The 26124-nt window shown below is 32.5% G+C and overlaps 1 protein-coding gene across 1 annotated transcript in view; it reads left to right on the top strand.

Annotated features, from left to right (window-relative positions):
• Nucleotides 1-26124, top strand: part of ITPR2 (inositol 1,4,5-trisphosphate receptor type 2) — a 503649-nt gene that overhangs the window by 446993 nt on the left and 30532 nt on the right. The window contains exons 53-55 of the mRNA XM_031938487.1: nt 4949-5079; nt 6823-6988; nt 13391-13551. Of these exons, the coding sequence (XP_031794347.1) occupies nt 4949-5079; nt 6823-6988; nt 13391-13551 (458 nt within the window). The remainder of the gene's footprint in view (nt 1-4948; nt 5080-6822; nt 6989-13390; nt 13552-26124) is intronic.

The raw sequence follows: 26124 nt of genomic DNA, 5'->3' as shown, positions 1-26124 counted from the left end.
AGCTTAATCTCATCAGTTTTGACTCAGAGGGAATAATGTACACACTTTAGTAGGTATAGAAGGAAAAGGGGAAAGCAGAGGAGATGGGGCTGATAGAAGGGATGGCAGATTGAGGGAGCAGAAGCAAAATACTTTGAGGAGTGATAGGGTGAAAAGAGAACGAAAAGTATAAATGGGAGAAAATAGGATGGAGGGAAGTATGGTTAACAATCATAACTATGAATGTGAATGAGATATATTCTCCATAAAATGCAAAAGCAAAATTAGATCTAATTAAAAGAGATAATGAAGGAAACTACATCTTACTAAAAAGTACCAAAGACAATGAAGTCATATGAATACTAAATTATATTAGTGAAAGACCTCAACCTCCCCACTCAATAATAATAATAATAATAAAACAAAAAAAAAAGAAAAAGAAGGGAATGCAAAATATCTTATGAGAAAAACAACAGATCTGGAGAACAGATCAATAAGAGAGAAATAAAAGAATAATTGGATTACATGAAAGCTATGACCATAAAAAGAATATGGATACAATAATACCTGAAACAATTAAAGAAAATTGTCCTGAAGTATTAGAACAAGAGAAGAAAGTAGAAATAGAAAAAAAAATTCCCCCATCACTACGTGGAAGAGATCCTAACTGGAAAACCTACCAGAACATTATTGCTAAATTTCATAATACCCATATCAAATAAAAATTTTTATAAGCAACTATAACTAAAAATTCAAATATGATGGAGCCACAGTCAGAAACACACAAGACTTATCAGTGACTATAGTAAAGGACTGCAGGTCTTGGAATAATACTATATACAAAAGATCTAAAGAACTAGGGTTGTGGCTGAAAATATTATATCCAGAAAAATTAACTATGATACTGAATGGAAAAAAAAGGATATTCAATGAAATGCTAGATTTTCAGGATTCAGGCTGCAAACAGACCTGAACTTAACAGAAAATTTGACATATAAGAATCAATATCAAAGAATAATTTCAAGAAACTCAGTAAGGACAAACTGTTTATGTTTTATATGTGGAAACACAGACTATATATATCTAAGATTGTCATTAGTAATTGTCTCAAAAGAAAGATTAAGACAGAGCTGAGTATGATGTGATTCTAAAAAGCAAAACATGTAGGAAAAGGTTGTTGTTATTTGTCCTTTGTTCTTCAAGAAGACCACAAAGGTAAAAACAGTAATTATGCTATATGAATGAGGTATATACACACACACATAATATAAATTTCCAAAATTAAAGAAATGGGGGGAGGGAATAGTATAAGGTACGGTATAATAGTATAAGTACAAAAGAGAATGGAAATTAACAGGAATGGGATAAGGTATGAAGATTAATAGGCATGAGATTAAAAAAGAAAGGCAAAGTGTAGGGGAGAGAGGATAAAAGAGAAATCCTTAAAGTGGGGTGGGTGGTTAAGGGTAGATAATAGCAAGGCAAGCTAATGGGGAGAAGTAAAGTAGAAGAGTTATGAGGGATAGAAAACAAGATACACACAGACATACAATAATAATCAGGAGTAGAATTTATTAGAAAAAAAAGTAGGGATAGTGATCATTAATATCAAAGTCAATGTTAAAAGATTCAATCAAAAAGGAGATATCTACAGTATGTCAGCCATATTTAGAAGTATGTATACATATGTGTATGTTTATGTATACATAAGTATATTTGAACTTAATATAGCCTGCTTGAAGGAGGGGGTGAGGGAGGAGGGAAAAAAAGAAAAAAGTAAAAAGTACACAGCAGAGAACCAAAAACTCTACAAGGAAGCAGAGATAGTTTCGAATACAGTGTTTTCTATTAACATATATGCTTTTTTGAAATGGAAATTTGTTTTTTAATCTTCTCATGTTCTGTATATATGGCAATGTTCCTTTTCTTTATATTTTTTCTATTTTGTATTTAAAGTTTAAATAAATACATTTTTTAAAAGAAAAGAAAAAATGGACAACATAGGGATAAAGTGAGTTTTTGTTAAAATAATAGAAATATCTATCTAAAATCATAAGCAAGCATTATTTGTAATGGGAATAAACTAGAAGCCTTCCCAATAAGATGACAGGTAAAACAAAGATATCTATTATTATCATTATTATTTAATATTGTACTAGAAACGTTAGCTTTAGCAGTAAGAGAAGAAAAAGAAATTGAATAAATAAAAATAGGCAATGAAGAAGCAAAACTATCACTCTTTGCAGATGATATATTGGTATAGTTAGAGAATCTTAACTAAAAACCTTTTTGAAACAATTACAACTTTAGCAAAGTTGCAGGATAGAAAATAAACCCACATAAATTGTTAGCATTTCTATATATTACCGACAAAGCCCAACAAGAGATAGAGAAATTCTATTTAAAATAACTGTAGACAATATAATGTTTAGGGATTCTACCTGCCAAGACAAACCCAGGAATTATGTGAACATAATTTCAAAATACTTTTCACACAAATAAAGAAAGATCTAAAAATTTTAGAAAAATAAATTGCTCATGAGTAGGCTGAGTCAATATAATAAAAATAACAATTCTATTTAAACTAATTTCCTTATCCATAACAATTAAACTACTAAAATTTGTTTTATAGAGCTAGAAAAAAATAACAAAAGTTATCTGGAAAAACAAAAAATCAAAAATATTAAGGGATTTGTTGGGGGAAAATGCAAAGAAAGATGACAGCCTACTCATACAAGAACTAAAACTATGCCTTAAAGCTTCAGTCATAAAAACTATTTGGTATTGCCTTATAAATAAAGTGGTAGATCAATAGAAAAGGTTAGACACACATGACTCAGTATCAATGACTACTATTATCTATTATTTGATAAACACAAAGACTACCACTTCTTAGATAAGAACTCTCCATTTGACAAAAACTGTTAGAAAAACTGAAAAATAGTATGGTAGAAGCTAGGCATAAACTAACATCTGATACCTTTATATATACCAAGATAAGGTCAAAATGAGCACATGCTTTATACATAAAGATAATTAAATTAGAACAAGGAACAGAATGCCTATAAGAACTCTGGAGAAGGGAAGAATTTATGATTAAATAAGAGATAGAATGCATTATAAAATGCAGAATGAATAGTTTTAATTACATTAAATTAAAGTTTTTATATAAACAAAACCAGTGCAAACAAGATTAAAAAGAAAGCAGAAAGCTAGGAAACAATTTTTATAGCTAGTGTTTTTGATAATGATATCATTTTTCAAATATATAGAGAACTGAATCAAATTTGTAAGAATATAAGTCTTTTCCCAATTGGTAAACGGTCATAGTTTATGATCAGGCAGTTTTCAGATGAAATGAAAGTCATCTATAATTATCTCAAAAAAATTCCCTAAATCATTCTTGATTAAAGAAATGCAAAATAAAACTACTTTAAGGTACTACTCTATATCTATCAGATTGGCTAAATGACAGAAAAGGAAAATGATAAATGTTGGAGAAGATGTGGGAAAATTGGAATATTGGTGGTGAATTTTTGAACTGATCCAAACATTTTGGAGAATAATTTGGAACTATGCTATAAAATTGTGTATTCTAAAAAATAAAAAAAAATTGTGTATTCTTTGATCCAACAATACCATTACTAGGTCTATATAAAAAAAATCATATAAAAGAAAAAAAGGAGTTATATACATAAAAAAATTATAGCAGCTCTCTTTGTAGTGGCAAAGAATTGGAAATTGTGGGGATGCTCATCATTTAGGGAATGACTAAACAAGTTATGGTACATGGATGAAATGGAATACTATTGTGCTATAAGAAATAATGAGTAGATGGATTTCAGAAAAATGGATCTTCAGAAAGATTTATATGAACTAATGCTGAGTAGAATGAGCAGAATCAGTAGAACATTGTATATAGAAATAACAACATTGTGCTATGATCAACTGTGATAGATTGAGCTTTTCTCAGCAATATAGTGATCCAAGACAATTCCAAAAGATTTATGATATCTAATACTATCCACATCCAGAGAAAGAACTATGGCATTTGAATGCATATTGATGCATATTATTTTCACCTTTTTTGCATGTGTTTTTTCTCTTTGTTCTGATTCTTCAATCACAACATGAATAATGTGGAAATCTGTTTAACATGATTGTACACATATAACCTATATCAGATTGTCTGCCATCTTGGAGGTTGGGAGGAAGGAATGAAGGGAAAAAATTTGGAATTCAAAATCTTATTAAAATGAATGCTGAAAACTATCTTTATTGTTTAATTGGAAAAAATACCATTAAGTGCAAAAATAAAAATAAAAAGTGGCTAAAACATCTTTACCTTTGATTCAGATATATAAAATAATAAGTTTCATACATGTTACCTATTCTTAAATCTAAATCACCAAAAATCCTCTTACATAAAAACATAAAATATAGTATAAAGTATATAATATTTTTTTCTGTTTTAATTTTTGAAATATTAGAATTTTGTAATATTTCTGTCTTGATGTATATTCTTCTTTCCCCCACCTAACTACCTAAAGATAAAGAACTATACATATAAGTCAAAACTGAGTGCCAGGTAATTGAGAACCAAATGGCAAAGCAAATAGCTAAGAAATTCAGCCAGTTAGACAAGAAGATATAAATGAACTAAAGAATTCACTCTCAATTAGTACTTAACTACATTTTTGGCTTACTTGTATTATGTATTTTATTACATTGTTTTCTTTTATCAGCTGTTTCTTCTAGAACGGGGAGGTAGGAAGCCCTTTAAATATTGTATATGTACCAAGTGGTCAATATACTCTGATTGGTCTATATGTAAAGTACTTATTACTGTAGCTAAAATTAATCATGTGTGACTTAAAATTTTAAATTCTGTAGTACTGTTCTTAGAAAACATGTAGGTGATCTATTGAAAATGTTTTATTTTCTGTGTTGAATATATTTACTTTTGTAGTTGAGGAAGATGATGAAGATGGGATAGAACGGACCTGTGACACACTCCTGATGTGCATTGTTACTGTGTTAAATCAGGGCCTGAGGAATGGAGGTGGTGTAGGTGATGTTCTAAGAAAGCCTTCTAAAGATGTAAGTATATAGTAAAGTACAAAGTGAATCCTGTGTACCTCATGATCACTTTTACATAGAAAAGATTTTTAGCAGTATTGTGCTTTTTTCCATCTGAAGTCAATCACATCATGTATAGAAACAGCTTATGAGGGAGAAGTATTTACATTGTTCTATAAAAAAAATGGATAGAGGGAAATTCATAAAAGATGTTTGAAGTAAGTCTGTTTACATGAACAACAAAATAAGCAGTTCATTTACTTAATTTAAAAAACTGGTCAGTTAAATGAAAATAATATTACATAGGTAAGCTGATGATTTCATTGTGTCAGATTTGATTGTTTAATTCAGTCTGAAGTTTAATCTTATAATTCCTATGTAGACCTAGTGTTAGATTTCATTAAACAAGAGGAAAACAGTGTAATTTGAAGACCTGAGTTCAAATCCTAGCTCTAATACTTAAACTGGTCAAGTCATTTTATATCTGAATCTCAGATTCTTAATCTGTGAAGTGGGTAGAATAGTGATGATGAAAATGCCAGTCATACCTATCTGTTGGGTTGTAATGAGATACTCTGTAAACCCTAAACTGTATATAAATTTTAGTAGTTACCTAAAGACAAATAGAAGCCAATTTATGTAATAATTTTTAATTATTTTCTGTAAGGTGCTCCAAAGCATTGATATTCTAAAAACTTGAAGATTCTGTCATCCATTTTCAGTAGGAATTGAGAAATGTTTCCATGTTACATTTGATGTTATAGTGAGGAAATGATGACTAATCATTTTTGTTCTTTAATAGAACTGGTGCCTACTATGAAACACTGTTTCTGTCTAAACTCTGAGGGTAGAATTGTATAATCTCTGAGAGATATTCAAGCTTTTATAGTTCTTTACTTCATTTAATTATTACATAATTCTTCCTTAAATTTTCCAGTTTTATTTGATTTTTAATTCTAATAATATTGAGAAAACACTCCTCCATCTAATTTTTTGAAGAAGTTAGGGACTATATAGCAGGGGTCCTTAAACTGCAGCCCGCAGGCCAGATTCAGCAGCTGAGAACATTTATCCCCCTCACTCAGGGCTATGAAGTTTCTTTATTTAAAGGCCCACAAAACAAAGTTTTTGTTTTTACTATAGTCCAGCCCTCCCACAGTCTGAGGGACAGTGAACTGGCCCCCTATTTAAAAAGTTTGAGGACCCCTGGACTGTAGTCATGAAATATGACCAATACTATCAAGACTCAGTTGAAATATTCATTTTGTGTAACTGCTTCCCCCTACTTTCCCTGATATTTCCCATCTTTTAAAATCTTTTATTAGATATAGTATTTTTCTATTGGAAATAATCCTTAAGCTAGGGTATGCCTTCAATGTAATATTAACACAAGAAAGTAGTCTCTGATCTAGACATTTACAGGGAATCAGATCTTCTTAAAAGTAATGTGAAATGCTCATTCTTTGGATGTTGACATTAAACCTGATAATTGCCCTGAATTTTGCTTCTGAAAAGTGAGCATCAGATCAAAAAGGTTCAACTAAAGGTTCACTGTGGTAAAGAAGCCATGGTCTGTGTGTTTAAAAAGATAATTTCATTGTATGGAATAACACTACAAGTTAAAAACAGAACATTATATGGATATCTGAAAATTCTCTATCCTCTTAAAAAAAAATCCCCAGATTTGCCTTGTATTTCATGTACTGCCTGAAACCTTGATTTGACTGATAATCACTTACCTTGAAAATATTGTCTTTATTTTAGGAACCCTTGTTTGCTGCTAGAGTGGTTTATGACCTTCTTTTTTATTTCATTGTCATCATTATTGTTCTGAACTTGATTTTTGGTGTTATCATTGATACATTTGCTGATCTCAGAAGTGAAAAACAGAAAAAGGAAGAAATTTTAAAAACAACCTGTTTCATCTGTGGTATGTGTTTTCAAGATACAAAAATAATAGATGGAGAAGCTCTTCACTATGGCTGTCTGGCTAGAATAATTATCATTTATCATGCTGATCTGAAAAAATGACTTCATACTCAAGTCTTGTCAGGGCTTAAAAAAACGAGATCTAAAATTTTTACTCTCCATAAATATTAGTGAACCCTCATCTCCTATTAGTATAGTTAATATTGTACAATTTGTGTGAATCTTTGACTATTGGGTATAATTTATTAATGACAAGTATGAAATGGCTTAATATATTAATGAATCAATTAAATACCCGAGTGATTTTACATTTAGTTAGTGTTACATTTAATTAAATTTAAGCCCCTCACCCAAACGATGTTTTAGTTTCCACTGGTTCGTACTTCCAAGCTCTCAAATCTCTGTTTCTCACCATTACTTGCCTTACCGCTCACCTCCTTCACAAGTTTGCTGCTACAGAACCTCCCCTCCCCTTTTATCTTCACTATTGGTTTCTTGACATCTGTTTATACTCTCAGGAAATCAGTCTCCTATGTCCCAAAATCATGGTTTCCTCTGCCATTCACTAACTATATGCCAAAAACTGCTAGAGAAAGTTGTGGAGCTATGGCATTTGTGGTAGGGACTGAACCTATAATTTCATTAGTTCTGGGAACTCTATCTACTAATGCAGTTTAGCACCTGTTCTTAGAGGATGGCCTAGAGCAGAGAAATTGACTTTCTCAGAGTTTCACTATCAGAATATGGTGGAGGTGAGTTTTAAACCCAGAATTTCCTAGTTCTTAGCTTAGCCCTCCCACTTTGAATCCTATAAAAATCAATATTAAGTAGGCTTTTGGTGCTATTTAGCAATTCTTTTATTTACCAGACTTAATTCCTATCATATTCCCCCAACATACGATTTACTCTTTTTTCTGCCTCATTCAGAACAGTGAAGTGTTGCAGTACATAGAGTACTGCCTTGGAAACAGTGTGACCCAGGAAAGTCACTTAAACCTTTTTGTCTCAATTTCCTTATCTGTAAAATGAACTGAAGGGAGAAATGGCAAATCATTCCAGTACCTTTATTAAAAAACTTCCAAATGGAGTCACAAAGAGTTGAACACAGTTGATCAACAACACTTCATCCAAGTTCCTTTTATACTTTCTTCAACCTTTCTTTTTTATTTATTTTTTACTGAGAAGATAAAGAGAATGAATCTTTAGCTTCCTATGCTCTGCTTCCATATATTTCTGTTGTCACATCTACTAAATATTTTAATTATGCCACCTCTTTGCCATTGCATATACCATCCTTTTGGTTTAGAATTCCCTAATATCAATCTCAGCCTATGAGCCTATCAAAATCCTACCTTTTCCTGATTCCTAATTTGTCACGTCTTCATGAACTCTTCTCTGATCATTCTATTAGTAAGTGAACTCTTCTTTAGAACCCATCTAGTACCTGGCAGATAACATTTATATGGCATTTTTCACTTAGTGGCTCTTATTGTAGTAATTTTTGAATGTCTCTTAGAAGCAGTGTAATCTAAGGGAAAAAACCCTGAATTTGTAGTTAAACAGCATAGATTAATCTTTACTCTGTCATTTTCCACCTATATGATCATTTGCTAGTTTACTTAACCCTGTACTTCAATATACTCATCTCTCAAAAAGCTAGATGATCTCTTTGGCACTGATCCAAAATCTTGTTTCTTATATAAGGAAAAATCTTAATATAAACTTCTTAGACATAGACATTTGTATGCGTATATATATATATATATATATATATATATATATACACCTCCCCATACCCACATGAATATATGCATGGTTACATACATACATAATGAACACATGAAGTATATAAACATATATCTTCATATACACATATATCATGTATAGATACTCACATGTGTGTCCATACTTGGATGTGTGTGTGTTTGGATTCAATTCAGCTCAACAAGCATACACTAAGTACCTATCACGTGCAAGGCATGTATGATAGCTACTGGAGTAAAAAGACAAAAATGAACCAGTTCATGCCCTAAGAAGTTTATATTTTATTGGAAGAAAACAACTTGGACACACATAAATAAATATAACAGCTAACAAAATGATTTCAAGAGGGAAGAACTAAAAATAGTAAAAATTAGAATAGGCTCTTATAGCATGAAAGGAACTCAAGATTATTTCTGAAAGACAGATGGGAAGAATGAAAGCATTCCAGGTACCAAGGTAGTAATATAAAGTATCATGTATAGGTATTATTAAATAGACCAGTTTGTCAAGAATGGAAAATGCTTAAAGGGCAATAAGCCTAGAAATAATGGTTGGAGTCAGATTGTGAAGGGTTTTGAATACCAAACAGAAGGCTCTGTTTCATCCAAGATACAATAGGGAGCCACAAAAGCATTTTGAGAAAGAGAATGCCTTTGTAAAACTTGTACTCTTTGGATATCAATTTGGCAGCTGGAAGATGGATTGAAGAATTTTGAAGAAAGAGACACTAAGTGCAGGAATATTAATTAAAAAGTTATTATAACAGTCCAGATGAATAATAATAAAAACTTTGATTAGGAGATTGTTTGGATAGAAAGGAGGAGAAAGAAAGAGATATTGTGGAGGTAGAATCTAAAAGATTTGGCAATTGATTGGACATAAGGAGTAAGGGGAAAGGAATAGTAAAATTTGATTCCCAAGTTATAAATCAGGGTGATTTGAGAAGCAGTGGTATCTTAGTCACAAAAAAATGAGGAAGATTGATAGGGTTAGGGGGGAAAATAATGAGATCTGATGAGACCAGCTGAGTTTGAGAAACTTAATGTGATACCCATCGATACCCATCTAGAGGTATCTAGAAGGGAGTTGGAAATTCAGGAGTAGAACTCACTAAGGATATTAGAAATCAATATGCAAATCTGAGAGCCATCTGATAGATAATAGTTGAACTGATATCAAGCTGATGAAATTTCTTAAAGAAGATGGTACAGGTGCAAGAAGAAGATGCACAGGGGGAATGAAATGTATGATGATCGAGTAGATGATCCTGGAAATATTAGTCAGATTCATAGTAGGAAGGCCAGGAAATGTCACTGTCACAAGAACCTAGCTAGGTAAGAGAGAGTGTTTAAGAGGGAAAGGTGATTAGCTGCTCATTAAGAAACAATTATTTGTGTATACTATGTGCCAGGCACTCTGCTAGGCACTGGGAATATAAAAAGAAGAAACAGATAGTTCCTACTTTCAAAGAGCTCACAATCTAATGGGGGAGAAAACAAGCAAACAAATATGTACAAACAAACTTCATATAGAATAAATAGGAGATAAGTAACCTGTCAGCCTCAGTTTCCTCATCTATAAAATGATGATATATTAATAGTGGCTATCTTAACAAGATTGTTGAGCAAATGAAATGAAATTTAAAGTGCTTTACAAAATTAAAAAAAAACCTATATAGGTGCTATGGTGATGATGATTATGATGACTACCATTTTTGTTTTTTCCCTTTGGTGATTAGGAGTTGGAGAGAAAGAGGGTGGAACTGGGTCTTTGGTCTTTGGTCTGGCTTGGTAGTCAAATAGCTTAGAGGCCAAAGGCAGAGAGGGGCTGAATGCTGGACTGAAACTCCCACCCCCCAGTATCTAGAAAAGTATATGAGTATATGGCATATAAAAGTTTTCAATAAATATTTGCTAAGTGAATAAATGTAAGTGTACACACCCAACATGTCAGAAAGCAATAAATTTTAGACAGGATCCTTATGCTTAAAAGGCCTAACTCTAAAAGTTGAAATGAGACAAGCATCTCAATATAAATGTGTATAAGCAAATGCAATGTTTTATACATTTAAATCTCTAAAAAACTCCTGATTTGCTCTACACTAGTGTTAAGTACAGTATGCAATTTTCTAATTTTTTATTTGTAACTTCTCTAAAAATAGTAGTTACAGGAATGATATCAGAACAAAGAGTGGTTTAAAAGTTAATGAAAATGTGTTACAGAATGGATGAAATTATTCAGAGAGCATCCCAGAAGAATGGTTACATATAGTGCTAATTTTAAAAGAATATATAATATATGAAATAAGAAGACAGAAGTTCTCCCGTATAATAACTGACCAAAATTCAGAATTAGAAAAGGGAAATAAATATAGTAATAGAGTAAATAGAGCTTATTTCTTGGAACATGTTCAAATTTGAACTCAGAAGGGATTCTTCAGAGAACTACTTAGCAGAGTGATATAGTTGGAGTGAGCATATAAAATAATTTTGTTTATGATCTAATTATTTTTAAATGATTGGAGCTTGAGAGGTAACTAAGAAAAGTATTATAATATACCAGCCATTATACAACCATGATGCAAGCAATGAATTTGATAACAAAAAGAGGAATTATTTAACTCCTAGAAGTAGTTGTTTTTAGATTTTGCCTGATTTTCCCATCATCAGATTTTTTCCCCTATCAGATATTAATTAGTCATATGGTAGGAACTCAGCAAAAATCTCTCAGCTTTGATAAACCCCACTTTCTCTGTCTCAGCACCATTCTGTACACATGCTTGCAGGTTTGCTAAACATAGTTATTTAAATGAGAAGAAAGTCATATTCTTACGCTGTATTAATTAATGAAGCTAAGTGATACAGTGAAGAGAGGGCTGGTTCTGGAGACAGGAAGACCAGAATTTAAACCTGGCCTCTGATACTAACTGTGTGATCCTGGATAAGTCGACCTCCATTTTGCCATTTTCTTCATCTATTAAATAGGAATAATAATAGCAGTTACTTCCCATGATTGTTGTGAGGATCAAATGAGATAATAATTGTAAAGCCTTAGCACAGTGCCTGGTACCTAGTAAGTGCTATAGAAATATTAACTATCCCCATTATTATTATTACTAAATCATTTGGATGTATAGACCTTGAATTTTATCACAATGAAAATTGCCATAACAAAATATTCATATTAGTTAGGTGGTCACTCACATTCCATGCTTTCCATACAATGAAATCTAATAAGGTTAAGGGGATGGTTTTCATTGATAAGACTTTTATTTCCATCTAATACACAGTAAATGCTTTAATAAATATTTAGTTGACTTTAGTTGGATATATTACCTAATACAATATAAAATCTGTGAGAGCAGGGACATTTTTCTTTCTATCACCAGGTCTTCCTCTCTTTATCCTCCACAAGATTTATGGCTTAGTTGATTTAGCAAATTACATTCTGAGCAAGCTCATTTCACCAATGTAACTTTATTAAACACTCTGCAACCCAGCCTTCAAGGGTTGACTGACACCTATGGGGTTAATGACTTGTCTAGGACTGCACACACAGTATGTATCAGAAAAGGGACATGAGGCTAAGCAATCAGTCAGCAAGCATTTATTAAGTACCTATATGTCAGGGATATAAAGAAAGGCAAAATACATTCTCTTGTCTTTAGAATACTGTTCAATTATTATTTAATGTGTCTTCTACATGATCATCAAGCATTTTATTCTCTCTCCTTTTCTCCTAATAAGAATGTTTTACTCAGAGAAACTCATTAATTTTTCTAGAGTTCATGTAGAAAACTAGGGTATCATGTAGACAGCAGAATGAAGAATGGAATCAGTTGCTTGGAGGTGTCTTTAATATTCAAGTTGAAAACCACAGTGAATCTCAATATTCCATTTTCTTTGGAAATTAAATCTTTTTTCTTTTTAAATTTTCTTTACTCTTTCCAGTGTTCAACTTTTAAAAGGAGTCTTATTACGTTGTTCCAATCTTCAGCATCCTTCTAGGATGTCAAAATATATTTTGAAAATTGTACAACTCTTAATGAAAGTGCTAGAGAATAGTATTTCAGAATACTGGATAAATTTCTAATTCCTGTTATTGTTGAGCCTGAGATCTTTGCTATTTATTTCATCACATTTTGCTTACTATAAATAGTTTACATTTCTCACTCAGTAGTTTACATTGTAGCTAAGCCCAAAATACTTGAAGATTATGACTTTTCCTAATCCTGGATAAAATGACATTGTTCACTAGTATTGATGCATCTTTATCTTAAACTTGTTTCCCAGTTTAAAGTGCAACCTTTTATATAACCATAGTCAAAAAAGGACCTCTAAGTAGCATGTAAACTTTTGAAGATATTTTGTAATCAGTAAAAATTATAAATGACATATGCTAATTAAAAATATAACCCATAGGGGAAAAATATCAGGTGTAACAAGTATCAATGTCTCTTTTCTTTGGAGATCATTTGTAGCAGTTACTCTAAAGTTGTAAACCTTTAAGTGCTAAAGATGATTACATTGCTTTTAATTAGGGCAATTAAATGTACACATATTTCACAATTTTTTATTTATAAGAGTTATGTTGCTTAAATTATAAGTTATCCATTTTTCATGTTTTGTGCATTTTTCAGGACTTGAAAGAGACAAGTTTGATAATAAAACAGTATCATTTGAGGAGCACATTAAGTCAGAACACAATATGTGGCATTATTTATACTTCATAGTTCTGGTGAAAGTTAAAGACCCAACAGAATACACTGGACCTGAAAGTTATGTAGCTCAAATGATTGCGGTAAGTCATCAAAATTTTTTTGAATATTAATGGATTTTTTTTTTATAATGACTTCAGGTTTTGCCCACTTCTATTTTCAACATGGAAAGATTCTAGAAATGGTCACTGAAAAGTTTGAAATGGGATTATTAATACATATATAATATGTAAATATATTTATATATTTAAAATATATATATATATAAATATAAAAATATATAAAATAAATGGGAATATTAATAAAGAATGCCAGTATTATTTTAATATTACTCCATAAACAAGTTTTTATTAAGCATAGTTTTGTGTATACTAGGAACTTGGGATACAGAGATGAAAAAGAAACAGTCCTTGCCCTCCAGAAGTTGACATTCACATGAAAAATTATATTTACATGCATCAGTATAGGATAGGCAGTGGACCTGTAGTTACTTTGGTATAGAGAGGAAACTGCCTCAAACAATATTGATTGGTACCTTGTCTGCCACTTATAAGTCTTAGAGAAGCTAGAGAATCAGAGAAGTCTTAGGGAATGCTAGAGCATTGAGAGGTTAAGTGACTTGTCTGGGATAACCTCACCAGTGTATGTCAGAGATTGAGAACCCAGGTCATCTTGATTCTAAGGCTGGCTCACCATGTTGTATGTAAACAATAGGCAGCATGATAGAATGAACAGAGGGCCTACCTTGGTATCATAAAGACCTTCATGCAAGCCCTACTCTGACCAAGACCAGCTGAATATGACTGTGGTCAAATCTTTTGATTCTTTCAGTGCTTCATGCAACTTTATTACATCCTTTTGCCCAAGTCTTATCTGGTATTGTCTGCCTTTGAGCTTTTCAACTGCTGTTTGTATTACTCGTTTTTAATTCTTCAGAGAATTAATTCTTATTTCTATTAAAGCAGATGATAGGTCAGAGGAAAGCTTTATGCAAATGAGGTTACATATACAAAGTAATTTGGGGAGGCGGTGCTCTAATTTACCAACAGGTAGACTTCTGTTATAAATGGAGGCATGAATGAAAATTTAAAACTATATCTTCTGATACAACTTTCAAAGAGTTAGATGAAGGAAAAACAAGAAAGCTTAAATAGTTTTTAGGAGATGATCCTACCTATATTAAAGAAATCAGAAAGGCAACAACATGCCAAGTTTTGGGAATTTCACATTACCCCTCTCCCAACTATTTGAATTTTATGCTTTGTTAATGTATTACTGGGCTGAAATTCAAGAGACTTGGGCTTTAGTCTTTATCCTGCTACTGCTTTGCTGCCTGACCTTGATCAAATCCTTTATTCTCTTAGGGCCTCAGTTTCTTCATCTGTAAAATTGCAGGGTTTTATAAATTAATCTCTAAGGTTCCTTCTAACTCTAACAATATGATTCTATAATGATGCATATTTATACTAGCTTCCACATTAATATTCATGGAAAATATAGTAATCTTTTGGCTCTGGGAATTGGAATTTTCTGATAAAATACACTAATGCATTTTACATTAGCCCTAATGGTAAGAACTCTGAACCATAGGGTCTGAAAAATTAACAGAATTTTCAAAGCATGGTTTTCTTGCTTTCAAACTCGAAACCAAGATGTCTATCTCCTCTCTATTAATTGAAATTAAGATAGGATATTTTTCTGAGATGAACTTAGGAGACCACAGCTCTAGAGCTACAGAAACATAGGGTCTTTTTTTTTTCTTAGCCTCTTTTACTGTTAATAATAAAATCATTTGACATAAACTTCCTTAGTTCTCCTTTTGCATTCCCCCAAACTTAGCAGCATCATCCCCCCCCCCACCTTTCCTATGGAAAGAGAAAAGATATTACTTTTCCTCACTAAAGCTAATCTCACTAATGGCTGTCATGCTACCACTCCTCCCTACTACAACCTTTATAACCTTGCTTCAGCAGCCATCCTTTCTCATTCATGCATCTTTAATTTTTTTCTTTCAGTTGGCTCCTTCCTATCTGCCTAGAAGCATGCTCAGGCCTTTTCATAGATCCCTGCCAAAGAAGAAAAGTCTTTCTCATTCCCACTAGCTACTTAGAATAGGGATTGTTTCAATTTTGTATTTGAACCCCCAGCATCTAGCATTGAGTCTGGCACATAGTAGGCACTTAATTAATGCCTTATTGATTTACTTGTTGATTCTCTTCCATCTATCTACCATTCCATCTTTTTTCTCTTTGGATAAAGTCTGTAACATTAGTCTGTAACAATTTTTGGGATGTTGTCCAACTCATAATCAAAAAATAATAACCTACTCTTTAATCTCCTTCCAATGTGGGAACCCACTGCTTTCCAAGGCAGCAGTTCTACTTTAAATTAGCTCTAGTTGGAAGAAAGTTTTTTCCTTACAAAGAGCATAAGCATGTCTTTTTGCAATGTCTATTCACTGCTTCTAGGTTTCACCTCTTGGGGCCAGATAGAAAAAGGTTGATCCCTCTTATACAGGACAACCATTTGGATATTTATCATACTCTTTGTTTTAGGCTAAACAGCTTTAATTCTTTCAACTTATCCTTATGTGTTATAGAGTCAAGACTCTTTCCTTTAATATGCTGGATCCTTTTTTCTAAATCCTTACCAAGTTTACCAATAACCTCCCAGTTCTTCCTAAACTGAATGCAGTACTCTGGGGGTGATATAACCAGGGCATAGTACAGTGGGACTATCCTTTCCTATTCCTGGATGTTATGCTTCTCTAAATGCAATCCAACATCATTTAAGACTTTGTGTGTCTCATACTATTGAGCTAACTCTTCTTGAGCTTACAGTCTACTTAACCCTTCAGATCTTTGTCAAATTGCTGTCTCAATATGTACATGTATATGTATGTAATATACTATGTACCTATATCTTTTGTAAGATCCTGAATGTCAGGGATCAGTGTAGTAATACTGATATGTATTTCCTTCTCTGCTTAGAATAGTGTTGTACATGCAGTTGTTACAGGTGAACAGGTGAATAAGAAAATGATCAGTATATTATAAAGAGAATTGGGTTTGGAATTGAATAAGGACCTCAGAGTAAGTCCTAATTTTCCAACTTGCTAGCTCCTTGTCTCTGGGCAAGTCACCATACTATTTCTTAGCCCATTTCCTAAAGTATATTATGAAGAGCTTGAACACTACTGTCTTTTTGAAGATGAATATCATATTACCAATGTCAGTCAGGACATTATACACTGAAGACAATTACCTATTTAATTAAGTTAAAAAGAGACTCATTTACGTATTTCCTTTATCTTATATAAGAAGTAAAAAGAATCAACAATTTTCCAGATGTTCATTTGTAATTCTGCAACCCCAAAGCAATTTTGTTTAGTTAAGCCATATTTTCAGGTCATAACTTTTGGAGAGGAAAATATTTTGGTTCATAAAAGATACAAAATTTTTGGAGATTTGTGCTGCACATGCAGCACCCATTATCACCATTTGCTATGATAATTTCTTCAGTATTGTATGTCACAATTATGAAATTAAGTAATCTGATTCTATTTTATAATTTATACTAATTATATAATTGGGCATAATTACATAACTCTTCAATATTCCACTAAAATCTAATTTAAAGAACTAAGAACTTCATAAGATTTAAAAAAGCTATTTATACTTTAAGGAGGAGATCATATTATCATACTAAAGTTGGATCAACAAATCAATATATCATTTCTTCACTTTCTACATTATGTTAGGAGATCCTTGAGCTTCTAGCTAGAGACTTTATTGCTTAATCTGTTGCTGGAATTATTTTACTTTTAAATCTATTTTCCTGTTTTAAGTGTATGTGTTACTATGTTTTTTTTTTTTATGGAAGCAAATACCAATTTTCTAATTCAATTTTATGTCTGTGAAATAGTGATAAAGGGAGACAAGTACTACAAGTCAGTGGCAGAACCCAATACTGACCCTTTTTCTTCTAACTTCTATTCTCCCACTATTATCATTAAACTATAATGCCTTTTAGTAGGAAAATAAGAGATTTTCCAAAGTTATATTTTCAAAATTCATGGGGAGATAAAATAGAAAAGGTATAAGCTGGATAGTTAATTAGCTGCCCTGACAAAAAATGATATAAAAGTTGCTATCTGATGAGTCAGAAGCTTTAAGACGGTGTGATATAGTAGAAAGAGCATTGAATTGGTATCAAGAAAACCTGCGTTTAGATTCAAAATCTAAGTTTTAAGAAAGGCATTTCAACTCTGTGAATCTTAGTTTACTTATATAAAAAGAGGCATTTGGATTAATTCATTAGTTTATTAAAACCTCAATATCCAAGGAATCCATAGTATGTTTACCCTTTAACATTTATATCCATTAAAACAACAATCAACAAACAATGTATATTGTATATTTATATAAAAAGGGCCTTTCAGGGCATCTAGATGATGCAGTGGATACAGCACCAGCCCTGAAGTCAGGAGGACCTGAGTTCAAATCTGAATTCAGACACGTAACACTTTCTAGTTGTGTGATCCTGGGCAAGTCACTTAACCCCAATTGCCTTAGCAAAAAAATAAAAAATAAAAAGGGCCTTTCAAAAGCCTACTGAGTATACTCTATAATTAGAGTACAGATTTTCATTCCTGCTTTCCTGGTATTGGATAAGCAAGAGCAGATCACTTTATGATAATAGGAAGGAAAGAGATTAACTTAAATGGCAGAGATGTTTTTACAGAGCCAAATCAAAACATGAATCTTCTCCCCAGGACTAAAATTATTCCAATACACTTTCTATTTTCAAAAGAGAGACAGAAGAAAACCCACCAAAACTTTTGTGATGTTTTCAAAGAAAAGTCTAAAGGTCCTTTCAGAAAAGGACTAGGTAAATTATAATGAAGAGGCCCAGCTAGGTAGGGAAGTAGCTATTTAGAAACTAAGGCCAAAAATGGGGGAAATGAACATAGTAAAATTTTATTTTTTTTGTTATTTTTATTTTCTAAAGGACTTATACTTTTTAGCTAATGAATAATGCTAGTTTAATTCTGATACTTGCTTGAAAGACATATTTTCTTCCATGACATGAAAACATTCTTTCCAGAAACTTTATATTAAAAGACAGTAGCAACCAAAACTCATGCAAAAATCCATGTTTCCACCATGGCAGTGTTTAGTTTTATTAAGAGCTCTTTTGAACTCAAGGCATACTTGAATATATCATAGGATCATACATTTAAAACTAGAAGAGACATCGGGGTTTCTACCCTAATTGTATGGTTTTACAGTTGAGGAAACTGAGACTCAAGGAAGTTAAGTGACCCAAGTAGCAACAAAGGAATAAAAAAAAAGCATCACTAATTAGATATTTAACAATGCATATATTAGAAACACCATAAACACAATGTGTCTAAAACTGAGCTCATTATTTTTCCCTCCAAAATTTCATTGTTTTTGTCTAATTTATACCTTCAGCCTGGAAGAATGGCAACTTCATCTTTCTAGTACCTTGGCTTTATAATCTCAGCATTATCCTCAGCAGTTGTTTCTCTTCCATCCCATGTCCAATATTTTTACCAAATCTTGCTATTACTATTTTCATAATGTCTCCTTAATCTAACTAACCTAGCTTAGCCTCCTAATTGGTCTCCTTGTCACAAGTCTCTCACCACTAAAGTCTATTCTATGTACTGCTGCCAAAGTAATTTTCCTTAAAGGAATATCTGATCATGTTACTTCTCTACTCAACCAAATAAAATGACTTAATGACTTTAGCATAAAATTCCTCTGTTTAGCTTTTAAAGTCCTATACAATATGGTTCCAACTTATCTTTGAGTCCTCATCATATATTACTCCCTATCCCACACTTTGCTATTCATTCAACTAGCTATCTCTGTTTCTCATTCACAACACTTTGTATCCTGTCTCTTTGCAGCAGCTACCCTTAAATGCCTGTAATGTATTCCATCCTCATCTCACCCCAGAATGTTCCTCTCTTCCTTTATGATGCAATTTAGATACCATTTATCAGGAATCCTTTCCTGATCCCCCTACAAATGTTTTTCTTTCCAAAGAACCTTGTATTTAACTATTTGGTCTTTATTTGTATTTATTCATCTTATATTTGTGCTATTTGCATTTCTAGATGTACTTGTTCCCTATTAGAATGTAAATTGGGAAAAGGGATTGTTTCATTCTTTGTACTTATATTCCCAGTGATTAGCATGATGCCTGGCATACAGTAGATCCTTGTTGGTTGATTGGTTTTTATGTACTTATGTGCTAAATTCTGGAAGTACAATATAAAAGAATGACAATACCCATTCTTAAGTAGCTCATACTCTAATGGAAAAGACCACACATGCATAAAGTTTCATTGGCAAATCAGATAGAAAGGTCCTATGGTTCTTAGGGTACTGTAGGAAGTCAGATGGTAATACATCTTTTAAAATGATATTTTTACTGGAAAAAAAATTTTTTTAACTGATTTTGAGCTATTTGACTGTGCCAAAGGACCTTGGTGTCAAGAACTTTTTTGGGGAAATTTTTTGTAGCTCTAGTTTCCAAAAAGACAGAGTCTTTGTCAGATGCATAAGCAGTTGCCATATTCCATCTTCAGAAGGGGTTAAAAAGTGAGATCTAGACTCCAGAGAGAGTATTCTTTCCATTGCTTCCTGACCTCTAGATAAAAACAAATCACAGCCAAGGATTTGTGTTCCTTCAGTTCCTACCACAGAAGAAAGGAATTATTTTTTTAAAAAATAATTGTCTGATCTGAGTGAGTGGTAAGTTTACCACTCTGAAAGGTACCAGGTATCCTGTATATGTGGAAGTATGAATATATTGAACATGGTCCTTTCCAAGCTCAATTTTGGTAAATAAAACTTAATCATGTGAATGTAATGATACACAGTAACATAGGGCTATCCTGATCCATCTATCCTATCACTGAATATTCAGAGTAAGAAGAATTTGTTTCTGTTGTACATTTTGTAGCCTCTTAGAAATAAAGATCCATCCTAATATATTTATTTTAAATTTATAAAGGGATATTCATATCTGTGATTCTCATAACTTTAATAAAAAGAATTTATCCTGCTGCTATAAGGAAAAAAATTTGTTTCCCAGTTCTGGTCATTACCGTAAGATCTTGTACAAATCTCAGCTGGCTTTCTGGAATAATAATGTTCACATTGTTAAGACAGATACATTTACTCTGAAAGTTTGGCTTTCTTCCAAAGGATAACAGATGCCATCAAAATGCAAGTTGTGGGAAGGAGTAATATATCCCGTAAAGCCACACAGCTTTTATTTAATGATTTTAAAAAGATTGACATAACCCATATCTCATTATGAGTAATTAGTTTAAAGAATAATTACAATGAAATAACACTATTGTATTAAGTAATCTCATAGGTCTTGCTGACAGACTAATTTCCTTGGAAATATAAAGATAGATTAGCAAGAGCATCATGGTGTAGTGGACAATGATTATGGAATCAAAAAGATCTGGGTTCAAATTCCAATTCTGCAAATTAGTAATCTATATTACCTTGGGCAACCTCTCTTGGTCTCAGTTTCCTCATGAAACAACCTTCAAGATTGTGTATAACTTTAAGTTAGTTCAACCACTAACAACTTTACCCTAATAATATTGAGGATTATTAGCTGACAATCTCATACTCATTCTATTGATTATATATTCCCATCCAACACCAAAGGTCCAGTTGATAAAATATCAAGCTTTTTGTGGTTCATAGTGCTGGTTCCCTCTTGGAAATTCTACCCATTTTTGGGGGGAGGGGGTGTAGTGCAGGAAAGGAAAGAGACCACATATATCATGTGATATATCTAGGAATGTAGTATATAAAAATTTATTCAACATGATTATTTTGGCCTATATCCTTATCTACTAGGAGAAAACTCTACCTCCTTTCCTTCACTGCTAAGTTTTAAAGGAACATATGTCATAGAATAGGTCATATTTTCATGGTACAACTATAAACAATTCTTTACACACAATCATAAAAGTAAAAAGAATAAAAATGAAACTCATTAAATACTTTCATTTGGGCTGGTATCTGATCTCTTCTCAGATTCAGTAACCCCTATTCTTTTTTGGTCTATAGGGAAGCAAACCTCAAGGGTTTATAGAAATGGAAGTTTGGAGCTTAGATTTAAAACCATGCTGTCAGTCACCCCAGTAAGGAACTATAAAGTATCCTGCAAGGCCTATCTACTCATGATCCAACTTTCCTAAGGGAATAAATACATACACAAACATGAGACACACACACACATATATGTATGTGTGTATGTATATATAAATAATATATGATCCAATATATATGCCTGCGTGTATATGTATGTGAGAATGATGTAGGGGACCCATTTGGCCACCATTTCCTTCTTGAGAGCAGCCATCATGTTCCAACTTAAGTGTAAATGATAAGGTTTAGATTTAGGGAATCAAAATGAGATTAGGGTTTCTGGTGGTCAGGGAGTTAAATGATAAGGTCTAGTGGCAGGTTTGGGGTTCAGGGAATCAAATAGAAGGGTTTAGCTCCTCTGCAACCCCTTGGAATTCGGCACAAGAGTAGGGAGTTTTGGGAACTCCCTTCTGGCGGCACAGAGGTTCTCTGTAAAAGAATTTACAGACCCAAAAACCTAGATTGATAAAAAAGGTTTATTAGGGGGATTGGAAGTAAGGTTTGAAATCCTGACAGAGAGGCATAAAGTCTGGTTAGGTAAAAAGGTGAGGATATAGTAACACTGGAAAAGAGTATTCCAGTGGACAGAGGCCTTTGGCATTGCAAGCATGGTATAGCTGGCATGTTTGAAACTTCTGCAAAGAGAGGGTTTTAGTTTGGCTCTTTTATATTGAATGTCTTAGTGGGTGCTGGGACAGCTTAAGTTGGCTAGAGCTGGGGGTTGCTCTTGATGGGGCCGCAGTACAGCTTGAGGTGAATTGAATGTAAGATCTACATTTGAATAGGATTCAGAATTCTCTATCTCTAAACTCAACCAACCCTACCCAGGTTATCTGATCCCTGGGGTAGTCTCTCACTGAGGCAGCGCTGAAGGAAATTTTCTCCTTCAAGGATTTTTAGAGTTTTGGGGTCCCCTCTTTATTAAGTTCTCCTTCAGTCATTCCTGTCTCCCAGTTTGAGTCACTCTACTTTTATCTCCATTGTATACATTCAAGCAGCACCTTCAGGAGCCTGCATCTCTTTAGAGTCATATGTGTGACCACAGTCACACCATAAGAAAATAACTTTAGGCAGTTTTGATAATTGTTTTCTCTTGTTTATCCTCAAATGTCCATGCTGACCACATCCTGACTAACTTTCCTCATTATTTAAATAGTTTCTTCCTCATTCCTCAGTCTCTTTCTATGTACATATTCTAGGCTTACATCTAGTCGGGTCTTTAGCAAGAAGGAAGGGCCAGCAGAACAAAATCAATATATAATTTTGTCTACAGGAACTTCTGAAAATAAACAATCTAAGCATTTTGCCCAATTGGCCGATTTATCACTAGATTATGTTTGGGACAAAAAGAGACCTACCCAAATTGACTACTCAGATCACTCATAGAAAGCAGTATTATTTATTAGAATCTCAAGAAGCAGACCCCATCCTGGTCTGAGCCAAATTTCATAGCAAGAGAGAGCCACTCCCTTGAAAATGTTCAGTTTTTATACATTTCAGACAAAGAACCCCCCAAATCCTACCCTCTATATGTTGTGATTGGTCACATAAGCTCTATTCCCCTATTTAGTCAATGGAATGTAGTAGACAAGGTGATGTATAGCTTTCTCACTACGCATCCTCCTTTGAACAATGGAATATAGTCCAGGCCTTATCTAAAATCACATGCTTCCTAAACTGAGGCCTTTAAGGCTTTAGCTAACAGTCCCTGATCAATATGTGCTTGACCCATAAGTTCTTCACCTTTTCCCCACACAACTAGAATGTTTATTGACAAAACAATGATCATTTGGCCATTTCTCTTAAACAGAAGACATTCATGGTGGCAGGCTCATAGTTTATATATCCTGTGAAGAATAAGTGTTCCCCCTCCCCCCAACCCATGAAAATCAACTCTGGTTGTTAATAATTAATGACAGAATGAATATTACAATAAGGGGCTGGACCTGAACTTTAATTATTCCATCCATTTCCAAGTATCCTTCCCTCTCCCACCACATACAGTTTATTTAAAGAATTTATGTCCCATTCAAGTCAGAGCAGAGCACAGTGGCTACTCTACCTGGGTCTGAAGAAAGTTCTCATTCATTATCAGCAATGTCCTTCTAGACACTGAAGTTTCAAACATCAGGACTTAAAAAAAGATGGGGAAGTCTGGATCTCCCCCAATACATTGGTTATCCAAAATAATTTCCTTCAAAATTCAGCAAGAAGAATATAGCAGAAGTACATTGAATCTATCAATACTGGTCCTATCACTTCATACTGCATGTAATCAAAGATAATAAGAAGTTCCTTCAAAAATGCTAATTTTATATCAATGGAAAATCAAAGAAAAATGTTAATATGGAAAAATCCCAAGAATTACTGATATCAGGAGATTGAAGGGAAAGAATATGACATAGAGAATAAATAGAATAATGAGTATATATGTATATATAATGTATATATGTGTGTATATACATACACACACACACACACACACACACACACACACACATATATATATATATATATATATATATATTATGTGGTGCTTTCTGTAGAAAGTGATGTTGGAGCCACTGAGGAAGAGGAAGCTTTTTGTTTCAGTAACGATATAAAAAACTAGAACAAAAGTTGTTAATATGGAATTCAAGAAAAAAAAAAGATACTGAGAGCACCTATGTATACTAAATGACTAAACAAAATGCTTCATACAATAAAATTATATAATCAAGAGTGGACAGTCCAACACCAACTTTTTTGCAGGTGAGGAAACTAATAGGAAATGATTTTCTCATGATTTTTTCAAGAGTATACAATTAATTAGTGGCACAGCTGAGATTCAATTACATCTTCTTTGACACTAAACCCAGTATGTTTTTAAATACACTATGTTACTTCTTTTTTTTTTCTTTTATTTATTTATTTTTATTTTTAATAACTTTTTATTTACAAGTTATATGCATGGGTAATTTTACAGCATTGACAATTGCCAAACCTTTTGTTCCAATTTTTCCCCTCCTTCCTCCCACCCTCTCCCCTAGATGGGAGGATGACCAATACATGTTAAATATATTAATATACTATGTTACTTCTACAAAGAACTGGTAGCTGTGATTTGAGTTGCTATAGAGAATAGATAAGTATTGGGAAATCTTTTTCCTGATAAAATCTCAGAGCATATGATTTAATAAGTGATTTGTGGGCATTTAAAAAGGGAATTTATTTACTGTAAGTTTCTTTACCTCCTTTTCTTACTGCTTCTGTTTACAACAATGTTATAAAAGTACAGGAAGCATATGTATAATAAAGGTTCACATTTTTCAAGTATTCTATAATTTATAAAGTAAATTTCACAATATTTCACAATAATCCATTAAGATAAGTATCATATCTAATATCTCTCTCATCTTGCAGCTGAGAAACCAAAGCATAGAGAATTGAATGACTTCTTCATGATAACACAAATAACAAGTATCAGCTCTATGAATTAAATCTAGTTCTTCTGATTTCAAGTCCAGTATGCAATATATCTATTGAATAAATGATATTGCTAGAAGAATTTTTTTTTTTAAAGAAAGTGAATGGTGTGGCATAATAAAATAAGTGCTGGATTTGGAATAAAGAAGACCTGGGTTTGAATCTTGTCTTCAAAACTTAACACTATAACATAGACAGCCTTAATTTCCTCATTTATGACATTAAGAAAATAATATTAATAGTACTTGATTATGAGCTAGTAAAAGTAAAATATTGTCTTTTATGGACATATAGTATTGAATATATATTGAACTTGATATAAAATAACCAGATATTCTTTTTAAAAAGAAGTATGCTAGTTAATGAGTTTTCTAACTATAATAATGTCCCCATTTCATTAAAATACACATAAAAATAAATAGATACACATATTTTAAAATGTGACCTATATGGAAACTGAATATAAATCAATATATACTACATTCACTATTCTTTTTTTTTTTCTTCCATTTTTTTCTCTTGTGGTTTTTCCCTTTTGTTCTGATCTTTTTCTCACAACATGATTCATAAAGAAATATGTATTTTAAAATTAATGGCCATTATAACCACAAAATAAATTATTTTTTAAAAACAAAACAGCTTTAAAAAAAATAAAATGTGACCTATGTATCAGAAGTGACCAAGCAAATAAAAAACCCATTCTTCATATTTTTACATTTTTCACTGGCATGTCTTTTGTAAAATGACAATTGTTTGAATATAAACTTAAATTTCTGTGATCTGTTTGTTGTCCATATGATTATAATTCATTGTTTCTGATTATCATCAGAGTTTAAATTTTGCTCTCTGATCTGGAGGCAGAGCCTCCAAAATCATGTAAGTTACATGGCTCAAAGGGAATTCGGAAATTTCTCCTGTTTTGGGGCTTTCCCTGTTTTGGGAGCTTCTGGAGAATTTGTTTCCAGAGCTGATGGTAGA

This window comes from Sarcophilus harrisii, chromosome 5, assembly GCF_902635505.1.
Source record: "Sarcophilus harrisii chromosome 5, mSarHar1.11, whole genome shotgun sequence".
Lineage (NCBI taxonomy): Eukaryota > Metazoa > Chordata > Mammalia > Dasyuromorphia > Dasyuridae > Sarcophilus > Sarcophilus harrisii.
Note: the sequence above shows the minus strand (reverse complement) of the source record. Positions and strands in the feature narration are given on the sequence as shown.